Source organism: Myotis daubentonii, chromosome 4, assembly GCF_963259705.1.
Source record: "Myotis daubentonii chromosome 4, mMyoDau2.1, whole genome shotgun sequence".
Taxonomy (NCBI): Eukaryota; Metazoa; Chordata; class Mammalia; order Chiroptera; family Vespertilionidae; genus Myotis; species Myotis daubentonii.
This window is the reverse complement of record NC_081843.1, coordinates 82,057,282-82,070,549: the sequence shown is the minus strand read 5'-3', so window position 1 is coordinate 82,070,549 and position 13,268 is coordinate 82,057,282. Positions and strand designations below refer to the sequence as shown.

General features: G+C 37.5%; 1 protein-coding gene across 24 annotated transcripts in view; it reads left to right on the top strand.

The window, feature by feature from the left end:
• ERBIN (erbb2 interacting protein) overlaps positions 1 to 13,268 on the top strand; it is a 125,058-nt gene that overhangs the window by 59,135 nt on the left and 52,655 nt on the right. For 21 of the 24 annotated variants that reach the window (XR_009452667.1, XR_009452668.1, XM_059694478.1 and 18 more), the window contains 4 exons: positions 2,252 to 2,330; positions 3,915 to 4,004; positions 8,498 to 8,554; positions 12,049 to 12,112. Coding sequence is in view for 22 of the 24 variants with exons in the window: in XM_059694478.1 (XP_059550461.1) it covers positions 2,252 to 2,330; positions 3,915 to 4,004; positions 8,498 to 8,554; positions 12,049 to 12,112 (290 nt within the window). In the remaining 2 variants the exon portion in view is untranslated. Of the gene's footprint in view, positions 1 to 2,251; positions 2,331 to 3,064; positions 3,177 to 3,914; positions 4,005 to 8,497; positions 8,555 to 12,048; positions 12,113 to 13,268 lie in introns of those variants that run through there. The other 3 variants (XM_059694475.1, XM_059694490.1, XM_059694489.1) reach the window with 2 other exon arrangements.

The window sequence follows — 13,268 nt, the reverse complement described above, 5'->3', positions numbered from 1 at the left end:
CACTGTCCCTCAGACCGTTGGAGAGCTGGACTATAGTTTTAAAAAAAAAACTATGAACAAATTCTTATGCACACTGCACATATCTTATTTTGAAGTAAAAAAACAAAACGGGAACAAATACAACATTTGTATTTGCATGTGGCCTGCGGGCCGTAGTTTGAGGACCCCTAATTTAAATGAGTGATTATCAATTAGTATTCATGTACACAAATTAATAGAAAGTCCCTACCCAGCTTGAAAGAAAATGAGTCTAATTGTGGAGCCCTGTAATAATCACAAGCTCTATAGCATGGTAAATAGATAAGTGAAACAGGGAATTAGAATAATATGTAACACTTCAAATGGTGAACATACAATACAATATGCAGATTATGTATTATAGAATTATATCCCTGAAACCTATATCATTTTATTAACCAATGTAACCCAAATGAATTCAATTAAAGTATTTTAAAAATTAAAACTGAATAAAGAGAAGAGATTTAAACTTAAAAAAAATATATACAACAGGAAGTAGTACCCCAGAATATTCTAGAACTAGCAATATCAAGAAAGGTTTAGAAGCATAGGAGGAATTATTGAATTGGACTGTCGTTCAGGTACAGTGTTTTCCCGGCTTCTAGAATACTGGCACATAGTAGGTGGTCAAGAAATAATTGCTAATGAAAAAATGGTAAACACAAGGAGGGCTCTATGCAAAATTAGTGAGAGATAGAATAGTATAGCCCAATATAAATAATAAACCAGCACATAACAAATGCTACTGTATTCCAAGTATCATAGTAAAAGAAAAAAGTTAGTAAATGAAAGTATTATTCATCAGATTTTGAAATTATTTAAATTTTTAGGATTCAGATGACCACTGATTTAGAGGTGGATGAGAGTTTCACCTTATGTCTGAGTGAGAAAATTGAATTACCCCTAAATTTTTTCTGTATTATAACATCTAATCATGTTAAATCTTAAATAAGATGTTGTAATGTTATATCTAAGCTCCTGTGTTTTCTCATTTTAGGTGTTCGTATCAGTTCAATCTAATAATAATCTAGTATATTTCAATATGCTGGATACTGTTTTCATATTCATTAGCTGTATGCCCTGCTTGGAAGAAGGCAGGAAACATTGTGGCATACTTGATCTGTGTTTCCACAGCTGAATTTATTTAAAAGCAATTGTTTTAAGATCTTTGCTTTTAGATTTTCTTAGTTTCTAATCTTTTGCATAGTCCAGTATTTTTCAACTGGCCAGATAGTGTGGTTTAGTGATTAAAACACTTTTCTAGGAATAAGACTTGGACTCTAATCATTGCTTCTCAGTTTATTGTTTCCATTATATTGGGGAAGTAATCTAATTCTCAGTCTATATATTATATTATCAATATTACCATTTCCCTGCCTGCCTCATGAGACTGCTAACCACATTTTGGACCAGTCTCTGTATAGGAAGTATGTAAATTCAAGGTTATATTATTCATCATTATTTCTTACAGAATTCATTTTTATTATCTTTTGCATTCTATGATTAAACTGGAGTGTTAATTTATGAGTCTTACTAGTAATTTGCTTTTCCCTTCTGTCTCTATAAAGTTTTGGTTTATTGTTACCATTTTAAAGCAATAAAAAGTTTGCCAAGCTGCTATCCCAAGCCCTTGCAAATAGCAGTTGGTGTTAAAGCAATTATCTGTTGCATTCAAATGGCCTACCTTCTTGAGAAGACTAATGAGAATGATGATTAAAACATATCAAAGTGGTAGATGGAGAAAGCTTGTGGGGAGGGGAAATAAAAGAACTGAACACTTTGTAGTTATTAATTCTTCCTGTATGGGCACACTGAATAAAAAGCCAACAATTATAAGGCAGAGAAACTAGAAAGAATAGCTTAGATAAGCGATTTTAAAATTGTTTGCCACAAGAATTTTTAAAACGAGCAATACCTGACTAGTCAAGAGCACTGACCTCTTTTCCCTTGGATGTCAAATAAAAAAATGACAACAGCCAACACAACAATAGCCACCTGGTGTGAGTAAATCAAAATTATACCTATTTTTTGTCAGATCAGCAAAAAATAACATTTTTGTGTGTGCTACAGAATTTTAGTAATTAGTTCATGTGTGCTATAAGTTGATAAAGGTTGAAAATCATGCTTAAATCTTTCTGCTATGGGAATTTACCTGGAACTTAAAAATTGTTTAGACTGGTTTCATGTAATAGATTCTTTTAATTTGATCATTAATTATTTGTTCATTTTTTAGGAATACAAGAGTTTCCAGAAAATATAAAAAATTGTAAAGTTTTAACAATTGTGGAGGCCAGTGTAAACCCTATTTCCAAGTAAGTTCTTCTCTGTTGAATTATAAGTTACTTTTTTAAATTACTATCAAAATATGAATAGTAGTTGAATATACAACTATGAAATAGTAATAGGATATTACTTTCTATATTGAAATGAACTTTCAGTATTAATCTTAAATCTATAAAAAATTTGTTTTAAATTAAAATGGAATCTTTTAAATAATATTTCTAGTCCCATATTTTGCAAAGGTAAATTTGACATCCAAACAGATAATGCAAGTGTTTTGCTCCAGGTTTTACAGATAGTTAATGTCTGAAATGCGACTAGAATTCAGGTCTCCTCGCTCATTGTTGCTGGCACAAGATGAGAACGTCTTCACCGGCAAATCAAATGTGTGGCACACTCAGGCTTTTGAAAGTAGTAAGCTGAAAAGTCAAGGAGGGAAAAACAAAAAATGGAAAAATCCTATACCAGAGGTCATATATATTCTTTGGTAATATATATATATATACATATAATGGCTAAACACAGAACACTTTCCTGGTGCCAGCGCTGTTAAATTTTATAAAAATGGAGTGGTGAAGCAAAAGAGAAGAGTGAAATGAAACATGTACTAGGATTGCTAAGTTGAAAGTTGAAACCAGCTTTCACATAGTATAGTAATGTACTTACTTAATGAGTGTTTCTAAAAATACCATTTCTTTACTTGCTGTGGAAGATGGAGGAATGTGACCTAGGAGAGAAGGAAGATGAGTCAAAGACTGATGAGTCTACTGCAAGAAAGTTTTGTACTTGATAAAATCCAGGACAAACATGTAAAGATTGTTTTATCCTCATCTGAAAATACTGCTCTAGCATCAAGTTCTAGATCTGTGATTTCTTTTGTAAGTCAGAGGGAATACAAGTTAAAGCTAATACTTAAAGGTTCTTATAGGGCTTTAAAATGTCATGGAGCTTTTTATATTATTTCTTTTTTGTGCTTTTTATAAAATTATAGAATATTTGATTATTTGGGGACTTAATGTTGAAACTGAAAATAATCTAAACCAGTAGTTCTCCAATGGGGATGATTTTTCCCTAAAGATTTATTTGGTAAATTCTGGAGACATTTTGGGTTTTCAGAGCCTGTGGTACTGCGCGGTGCCACTCTCCTGGTTTCTAGTGGGTAGAGCTAAATATCCAACAGTGCAGAATATCCAACAGTGCAGATGACAGCTTCCTCACAACAAAGACTTATCGAGCCCCAACCATCAATACTGTCAATTCCTTATCTAGTCCTTTGGATTGATGTTAGCCAAGGAGAATTTTAAGAGTGCCTGCAGATGTTATAATTATGTCTTAAATTCTGTGTATTGTGGCTTATTCATAGCTGACAATTTTGTGCAGATTTTATCTTAAAAACAATATTGTCTCACTACTTTTTAACAAAGAGATACAGATACAGCATTGAAACAGGTATGTTATTACAAAAGGCAAATTTCAATTTGAGGATCACTTGTAAAAGTAAAGAGGTGACTATTATCTGTTAAGAATATGTATTGGTTAGACAGATTCTTAGGTTTTAATAAAAGACTGAAATTGTGTATGTGAATTTAACTTAAATTCTGGTATATTTTGTGTAGGCTTCCCGATGGATTTTCTCAGCTGTTAAACCTAACTCAGTTATATCTGAATGATGCTTTTCTTGAGTTCTTGCCAGCTAATTTTGGCAGGTAAATTATAGTTCTTTTCTAAAACCTTATCTTGTTAGCTCCTGTAAAGTTTATAAAACTACAAGTTGCTTTAGTAATACAGTTAATTACAGTTTCATAGGCTCTTTTGTAATTATTTTTAAGCATTGTGGTTTTTAGTTTCTTCAGAACTTACTTTGACTTTGAATTTATTTTTTCCAAGTTAGCAATAAGCAGTGAAATATTGAAAATGAAAAGTAATGTGAAACTTGAATTGTTTTTTAAAATATGCAAAAATAGCCTGACCAGTGTGGGTCAGTCATTGAGCATCATCAACCTATGAACCTACAGTTTGATTCCTGGTCAGAGCATATTCCTGGGTTGCAGGCTCGATCCCCAGTACGGGGCATGTAGGAGGCAATCAATCAATGATTCTCTCTCATCATTGATTTTTCTATCTCTCCCTCTCCCTTAGTCTCTGAAATCCATAAAAATATATTTTAAAAAATAAAGTATGCAAAATAGAGTTTAATTGGGGGTTATTTCTTCATATTTGAGATAAGTAATGCTTTATTCTTAGCATTTATCATATTTGAAAACCTGATTAGTGGTTTATGTCTTCTCCACTAGAATCTCAAAATTCTGGAGAAAAAAATGTGTTTCTCGGTTTTCCACCACATTGTTTCCCCCCCCCCCCCCATATCTAAACATTTTATAGTCCCTGAGTAATTTTTTTAAAAGAAAAGATGAATCACTACTATGTATCAAATTATTATATTTTTAAATTAATTGCTAGAGAAACTGCTATCCAGCTACATGTTAATTTTAGAGTCATCTTTTTTGTCTAAAATTAAAGAAAAATATCATATGATCTCACTTGTGGAAACTTTTAAAAAAATCCTAAACCTCCAAGCTTATAGATATAGATAACAGATTGGTAGTTCCTGTAGGTATGTGTGGGTGAAGGTGATAAAAAGGTACAGACTTTCAGTTAATTTTTAATACAGTATTGTGCACATTGTAACTAACAAATATGTCATGGTGTGTAATATACAGTGTGGTGACTATATTTAATAATTATTGTATTGTATACTTGAAAATTGCGAATAGAGTAGATCTTTTTGTTGTTGTTGTTAATCCTCACCTGAGGATATTTTTCCCTTTGATTCTTTTTTTTTTTAAGAGAGAATGGAAGGGAGGGAGGGATGGGGAGAGAGAGAAACATTGATGTGAGAGAGACACATTAATCAATGGATCGGTTGCCTCCTGCACGCACCCCAACCAGACCAGGGGGTGAACCACAGTCCAGGTATGTGCCTTTAACTGGGAATCCAAATGGCTACCCTTTGGTCTGCAGGGTGATGCTCTAACCACTGAACACACCAGCAGGGCATGACAGTAGATCTTAAAAGTTCTCATCACAAGAAAAGAATTTGTGACTATGTTTGGTGATGAATATTAACTAAACTTATTGTGGTGACCATTTTACAATATATACAAAGATGAAATAATTACATTGTACACCTGAAACTAGGATAATGTCAATTATCCTATACTAGAGGCCCCATGCACAAACTTTGTGCACGGGGGGAGCTCAGCCAAGCCTGTGGCCCTTTCACAGTCCGGGAGCCCTCGGAGGATGTCCAACTACATTTTTAAAAAATCACCTTGTACTTAATTTTCTTACTAACTCCTCCTTTTAAACACCCCTCACTGTCATATTCTGTTTCTTCTTTTTATTTAACTACTAGAGGCCCAGTGCACAAAAATTTGTGCACTCGGGGCGGAGGGGGCGTTCCTTAGGCCTGCTCCCGGGTGGCAGAGGGCAGGCCCAATCCCTAGGTGCAGCCCCTGGTCGGGCTCAGAGCAGGGCCGATTGGGGAGTTGGGGCCCTGCCTCCTGTCATGCACAGAGCAGGGCGGATCGGGAGGTTGCGATGCCACCCTCAGTCACGCTCAGGGTAGGGCCGATTGGGGGGTTGGGGTACCGCCCCCGTCACACTCAAGGCAGGGTCGATGGGGAGGTTGCGGCGCCACCCCCTTCACGCACAAAGCAGGGCAGATCAGGGGGTTGGGGCGCCGCACCCTGTCACACACAGAGCCGCAGGGTGATCAAGGGGTTGGGGAGCTCCCCCTATCAGGCACAGAGCAGGGCCGATCAGGGGGTTGGGGCGCCTTCCCCTGTCACAAACAGAGCAGGGCGGATAGGGAGGTTGTGGCCCCGCCCCCTGTCACACACAGAGCTGCAGGGCGATCAGGGGGTTTGGGCGCTGCCCCCTGTCATGCTGCTCCAGGGGCCAGGAGGCCTCGTGGCTCTGCTGATCCCGGTGCTGGGAGGCATATTACCCTTTTACTATATAGGATAGAGGCCTGGTGCACGGGTGGGGGCCGGCTGGTTTGCCCTGAAGGGTGTCCTGGATCAGGGTGGGGGTCCCCACTGGGGTGCCTGGCCAGCCTGGATGAGGTGATGATGGCTGTTTGCATCTGGTCACACACCCTTCAGGGTGGGGATCCCCACTGGGGTGCCTGGCCAGTCTAGGTGAGGGGCTGAGGGCCGTTTTCAGGCTGGTGGGTGACGGAAGCTCCCAACTGCTCCTTTTTTCCTTTTTATTTTTTTATTCTTGGATTTATGGCTGTCACTGGAGCTGAGAGCCTGCTTTAGCTGTGAGACCTCGCTTCTGAAAAGCAGGTTTCTGGCTTTGTTTACTTTCTGTATTTGAAACTTTGTTGCAACTCCAGCTCTGAGATCCCAGCAGACTGAAAACAGGTTTCTGGGGTTTTGTTTAGCTTCTATATTTGTAACAATGTTTCTTAGCAGCTCAGAGCCTAGCAGCGGCAGGCGGGGAACGTTGGAGTCCTCCGTCACTGAAGCAAGCAAGACTCCTGTTCGTGTTAGTAGCCTGGCTGCCGGCCGCCATCTTGGCTGGCAGTTAATTTGCATATCGCCCTGATTAGCCCATGGGAAGGGTAGTGGACGTACGGCTAATTACCATGTTTCTCTTTTGTTAGATAGGATTTTCCTGGCCTCACTCCATTTTAGCATCCTTCTCTTTCCTGCTTTCTTTCCCTCCCTCCCTCCTCCCTTCTCTTCCTTCATTCCCCGTGTCTGTCTCCTTCTCAACCCTCCTCCCTCACCCCCCATTCGCCTTTCCCTTGTGAGCTGAACCCTGCCTCCCTCCCTCCTTCCCTATTATTACCCCCCTCCCCACCATGTTCACTGGTTTTCTCTTTTAAACCTTCCCCTTTCCTCTCTGGGACCTGCTTCCAGCCCCACCTGAGCGCACTTTGATATTAAAGCTTCCGTTTGGGGGGCATTAACCCCCAGCCCAGGGCCCAGCCCCAGCCAGGCCTTCGCCACTCCCCCTTCCCCAGCCTCCCCGCCGCCATCCTCCTCCCATTCCCTGCCAAGGCCGCCCCAACTTCTAGTCAACAAAATACACTTAATGCGCCACCAGCCTAAGCCTGGCCAGTGTCTTTGGGGTCCAGCTCAACGACTGGTCACTATGACGCACACTGACCACCAGGGGACAGACGCTCAACGCAGGAGCTGTTCCCTGGTAGTCAGTGCATTCCCACATGGGGAGTGCCGCTCAGCCAGAAGCTGGGCTCACGGCTGGCGAGCACAGTGGCAGTGGCAGGAGCCTCTCTTGCCTCCGTGGCAGCGCTAAGGACCCCTCAATGGACATCCCCCGCAGGGTTCCGGACTGCAAGAGGGTGCAGGCCGGGCTGAGGGACCCCCTCCCCTCCAGTGCACGAATGTCATGCACTGGACTTCTAGTTTTACAATACAGAAAAAAACAATTCTGGGTAGTATTGCAGCCCAATGACTACATTGTCATGCTCCATATATTTATAGACATAAACATATTTGTATATGCATCTATACATACACACACAGATAAAGTTTATATCCTTGTTGAATTCCTATTCTGTAACTGGCATTTGGACCACTTTTTATTTTTATTGAAATATATTTGACACAACACTGTGGAAGTTTAAGGTATACAACATGTTGATTTGATACATTTATATACTGTGTAATGTCATTGCTACTGTAGCATTAATTAGCAACTCTGTACCACCTAATCTGCTCATTTTTCCTCTAAATTTATTGGAAAAAGCATCTTAGTAGTGCTGGAGGATATCTCCTTTTCCATGTCTCCTTGTGTTCCCTTATGGTTTTCTCTCTGAGCCAAACTCTGGAGTTAAATTATTATTCAGAGATAGTTAATAATTTTGGGAGGTATTTTCACAGGCATAAAGTGCTCTAGGTTTGATATTTAGGAACAGTCACTTTGTGCTGTGAATATGTCTGGAAGTATTTACTCCCCTCCCCCCTCCAATAATTCTGAGGAGCAGAAATAATCTTTTCTTCCTTTGTATTATTTTGTATTCCTGTGTAATTTTTAATACAGTATTCTGCATATTGTAATTACATAATAAATACTGATTGCTTTAAAACTTCAGAGTATGATATTAATTTGTTAATTCTTTGTCTTTGTCATAGATGCTTGATTCGTTTTCTTTGTTTTGCAGATTAACTAAACTCCAGATACTAGAACTTAGAGAAAACCAATTGAAAATGTTGCCAAAGTAAGTACAGGTGCTATGCTTTCTAAAATTTAATTTAGAATTTTTAATTCTTAGGTCCTTAGAGAAATATTAACTTTTTAATATCTGAAATACAAGTGCAAATTATTTTTAAAAACTGGCATTTGTGGTCATATTTATATTAGTTGTGGTCAATGTATAAATCTGTGCATCTGTATTTGGCATTTAATAGTGATTTCATAGTCTCTGGAACACAGTCTTGTGACAGAAGTCAAAGTAATAAGTATGTAAAACCTGCTTGAGCCCCAAATAAAAGTCCCAATTCATATACCAGAATTCTTACATGGTACTCACTAGAGAAATTCAAAGGGTCTTCATGTGAAGTCTGATAACTATAGTTCTAAGAGCCTGTCTGGTTTTTCAGTCTATTGTAAATGAGAAATGTGGTGGAGGGCCCTCTACTGGTAAGCGAACATCAAAAAGAGATGGCAGTCCAAGAGCAAATAAGATAAACAGATCTACAAATTCAGAATACACTGTGTAGTCTGTTCATTTGTTGTAGAAATGTCGTAAAACACTCTGAATTCATTGCTATATTTTTTTACAGTTTAGGCATTGGCAAACTATAGTCTGTGGTTAAATCTGGCCCACTGCTTATTTTTGTAAATAAAGTTCATTGGAACCACATTCATTCATTTTCATATTGCTTATGGCTGCTTTTGCTCTGCAGTGGTAGTATGGAATAGTTGTGACAGAAATTACATGCAAAGATTAAAGTATTTACTATCTGCCCCTTTATAGAAAATTTTGTTGACTCCTGTTACAGTTTGTTTGTCAAAAGTTAATTGTCACCTCTTCAGAGAAGTATCTCTAGTTCCCCAGGAGTTAGTTGTTCTGTTTACTCGACTCTGGGCACCGTGTTTACTTAATTGTTATGACATTTACCACAGTAGTCCCATTTTTTTTTATACATTTCACTCCCTTCTTACCTGACCAGCATATGTAAATATATATCTTGTACTCATGTACGTATATCTTCCTCCTTCCCCTACCCCCACGACTATAATCTTTGAGGGCAAAGAGCATATCTAGTTTTAATTCACAAAAGACATTATATATTAGTTCAGTAATTGTTCAGTGCAAGAATGAATGGCATTTTATAGTGATAGTTGTGATTATAAATTAAGTGGGAATTAAAGTGGTGAGTATAAATTAAAGTGGGAATTAGACTAAGGTTTATTTATTTATTTTTATTTTATTTTATTTTATTGCTTACAGTCTTACAAAGGGTATTACATATGTGTCCCTTTTTTTCCCCCCGCCCTTGACAATCCCCTGGCCTCCCCTACCCCCCAGTGTCTTATGTCCATTGGTTATGCTTATATGCATGCATTCAAGTCCTTTGGTTGATCTCTTACACCCCTCCATCCTGCTCCCCACCCCTCCCCGGCCTTCCCGCTACAGTTTGACAATCTGTTTGAGGCTGCTCTGCCTCTGTATCTATTATTGTTCAAAAGTTTATTATGGTCTCTATTATCCATGAATGAGTGAGATCATGTGGTATTTTTCCTTCATTGACTGGCTTTAGACTAAGGCTTAAATATGTTACATGTTTGGTTTTTGTCATTGTCTCCTTAATTCAAAACTTGACTTTTTTTCTAAGAGGTTTGAATAATCAAAATGTAATTTATTTACTGAAATAGCTTACAGTTAATATGATCTATCTGATCATAAGGAATTCACTGATTTTAACTCAGTGAATTTTAACGCCTTAGCTTCAAATTTGCAAATTTGATTTTTTTCTGTTTTATTTTGTTTTTAAGACTTATGATTAGAACCTTTGAGGCTTTACAAACTCAAATCAAAGATCAATGGGAAAATGCCCTAACCAGTTTGGCTCAGTGGATAGAACATCGGCCTGCGGACTCAGGGGTCCCATGTTTGATTCCAGTCAAGGGCATGTAACTTGGTTGCAGGCATATACCCAGTGGGGAGTGTGCAGGAGGCAGCTGATCGATGTTTCTCTCTCATCAGTGTTTCTAACTTTCTATCCCTCTCTCTTCCTCTCTGTAAAGAATCAATAAAATATATATATAAAAAATCAGTGGGAAAGCTGTTTTAGATTCATAGTTAAGGGAAACTTAATACCATCTTAATAGTGGAGGGCATGTGCCACGAACACAGAGGATGTGTATTTTTCCTTTGAGACAGGAGAAGAGAAGATAAAAATGAATTAAATACAAAAGAATTTTAGAGGTAAATAGGAGGAAATTTGAGGGATATTGTTTCTACTTTCTCTTTGAAGTGGGAAGCTGGATCTTAAATGAAAAGACTTGAAAATGTAATAAAAATGAAATTGTGTGTCGTAGGTAGATTTTTGAGGTGTAGGAGTAGGACCAAAATTGCCAGTAGTAGCTAGCTACAACAAGTTCAGATGGGGATGCTTTTAGGACTTGACATTACATTTCCTCTTTTTAGTGCATATATGTGGCATTCACATTTTCTTAAATCAGTTTTAAAATAACTTTCTAAGGATGTCATTTGTAATTTTTCTAATGCATTGCTTCTCTTATTGTTCCTTCTTTTATAACCTTCCCTCTTTGATATGATTAATTGATACATGTGAGTTTTCTGTTATTTTGTCACAGGCCCTCTTTACTTTTCTGAAATGTCCACCTGATACAGCATTATGGACCAAGGAATTAAATATCATAGCATGTAATCTTTCTTGAGAAAGATCCTGTAAATACCTTTTGCATTGTTATGAAGCAAACTAGAACTGCCTTATAGGTTTCTTGGGACAAAGACAGATAAGAGTAAGGGAAGTGAATTGTAGTACCTCATGGTACCTGAAAACAGACTTCAGTAAATCTAAGTTAAATGAAGCAGCTTTGAGAAAAATTGGTTTTGTGAGATGAATTAAATTAGAATTGATAGAATGGCATATTTGAAACAGAGGCGTTGGGGAAAATTAGCTTTCTCTAATGTTAGGTCTATAACACAGTGACATTACAATTATGATATGTGTTTTATATTTTTTCACTAAAAAGCCAGAGAAACATTTGTTAGTTTATTTTACTTACTGTTTCTAATATGTTAAATTTCCAGACATGATAGAATTGCACTTGCACATTATCTTTCATACTGAATTTTACTGTAACTTTTCTATGTTTAGAAATACCATTGTGCTCCAGCTGCCTACAGCATTCAGTACAGTAACATGCTGTATAGGCCGTAACCTAGGAGCATGAGGCTGTACTGTACAGCCTATAGATGTAGTAGGCGTAACTATCTAGATTTGTGTAGGAATACTCTGATGTGCAAACAGTGACCAAATCACCTAACATTTCTCAGAACATATGCCCGTCATTAAGTGAGACGTAACTGTACTTTTTTTTTCTTAGAAAATTATTCAACATATGAAAACCTATACATCAGTAGAGATTACATAAGAATGTTTTATACTGTTCATTTGAAAGCTTCCATGTAATTGATATTTTTGTATACGTAATTCTTTATTAATCCATTGTGCACAGAACCATGAATAGACTGACCCAGCTGGAAAGATTGGATTTGGGAAGTAATGAATTCACAGAAGTGGTAAGTTCTCAACAATCTTACTGTCCATAGTCTTATATTTCATCAAGAACAAAATGTGAAAATTAATGTATTCTCTGCATTTTTCAAGTATGAAATTGGGTAAAGATAAACACACAATTTTGAGAGACAAGATATGAAAGTTCTTAACAGGGAAAATTAACCAGATAGAAACATTTGACAGGAGTGAGGATAAAAAGTAAAATTAATGAGAAACCCATGTACAAAGGTAACCAAAAGTTTTTAGGCATAGGGAGTAGAAAGTTTGAGAGATTGTAAGGGAAAAACAAAGTTTCATCAGACTATGCCGAAACCGGTTTGGCTCAGTGGATAGAGCGTCAGCCTGCGGACTGAGAGGTTCCGGGTTCGATTCCGGTCAAGGGCATGTACCTGGGTTGCGGGCACATCCCCGGTGGGGGATGTGCAAGAGGCAGCTGATCGATGTTTCTCTCTCATCGATGTTTCTAACTCTCTCTATCTCTCTCCCTTCCTCTCTGTGAAAAATCAATAAAATATATTTAAAAAAAAAAAAGTTTCATCAGACTAGAATGCATGAGGCAAAAGTGCTACTTCTGGTCAAAAATAACTCTCAGGGGTATTGCTTAGGAATTTATTCAGTGCTAAAACTGAATAAATTGTACTTAACAGCTAAAGGGGAAATATTGAGTGAAACATCTGTTATTGTTGAGTTGGTAGTGAGATCTCTGGATTATGTTTTTGCTTTGTATGGTAAGTGTACTATGATACTGAATGAAAAAGGAAAGGAATATGTAAGCAGTTTTTTAGCTTTCGTCATTTTTCCAAGAGAACTCAGAAATTTGCCAGATATATTTTTTGAAGAAGTTATTAAAATGTTTACATTATGTCTGCAAGTTTATTTTTTTTTTAAATTGTGGTAGATTTCAAGCGATAGTGTTGAGAACAAGAATTCTGCAGCACTGCCAGCTGCATGATTGCCCTGTGGGTATTGTTTTGTACATTTGCTCACTAAATACACTCAGCTTCTCAGGTTTTGGGTACCTCATTTTATTTTAATGACTCTTTCATATTCTTATATTTTAATTGAAGGTGATTTATGATTGGCTTTACTGTGTGTTTTGGAAGACTTTACTGCTTGTGAAAAAATACATATTCTGTGCTTCCCAAATTAACTATTGTA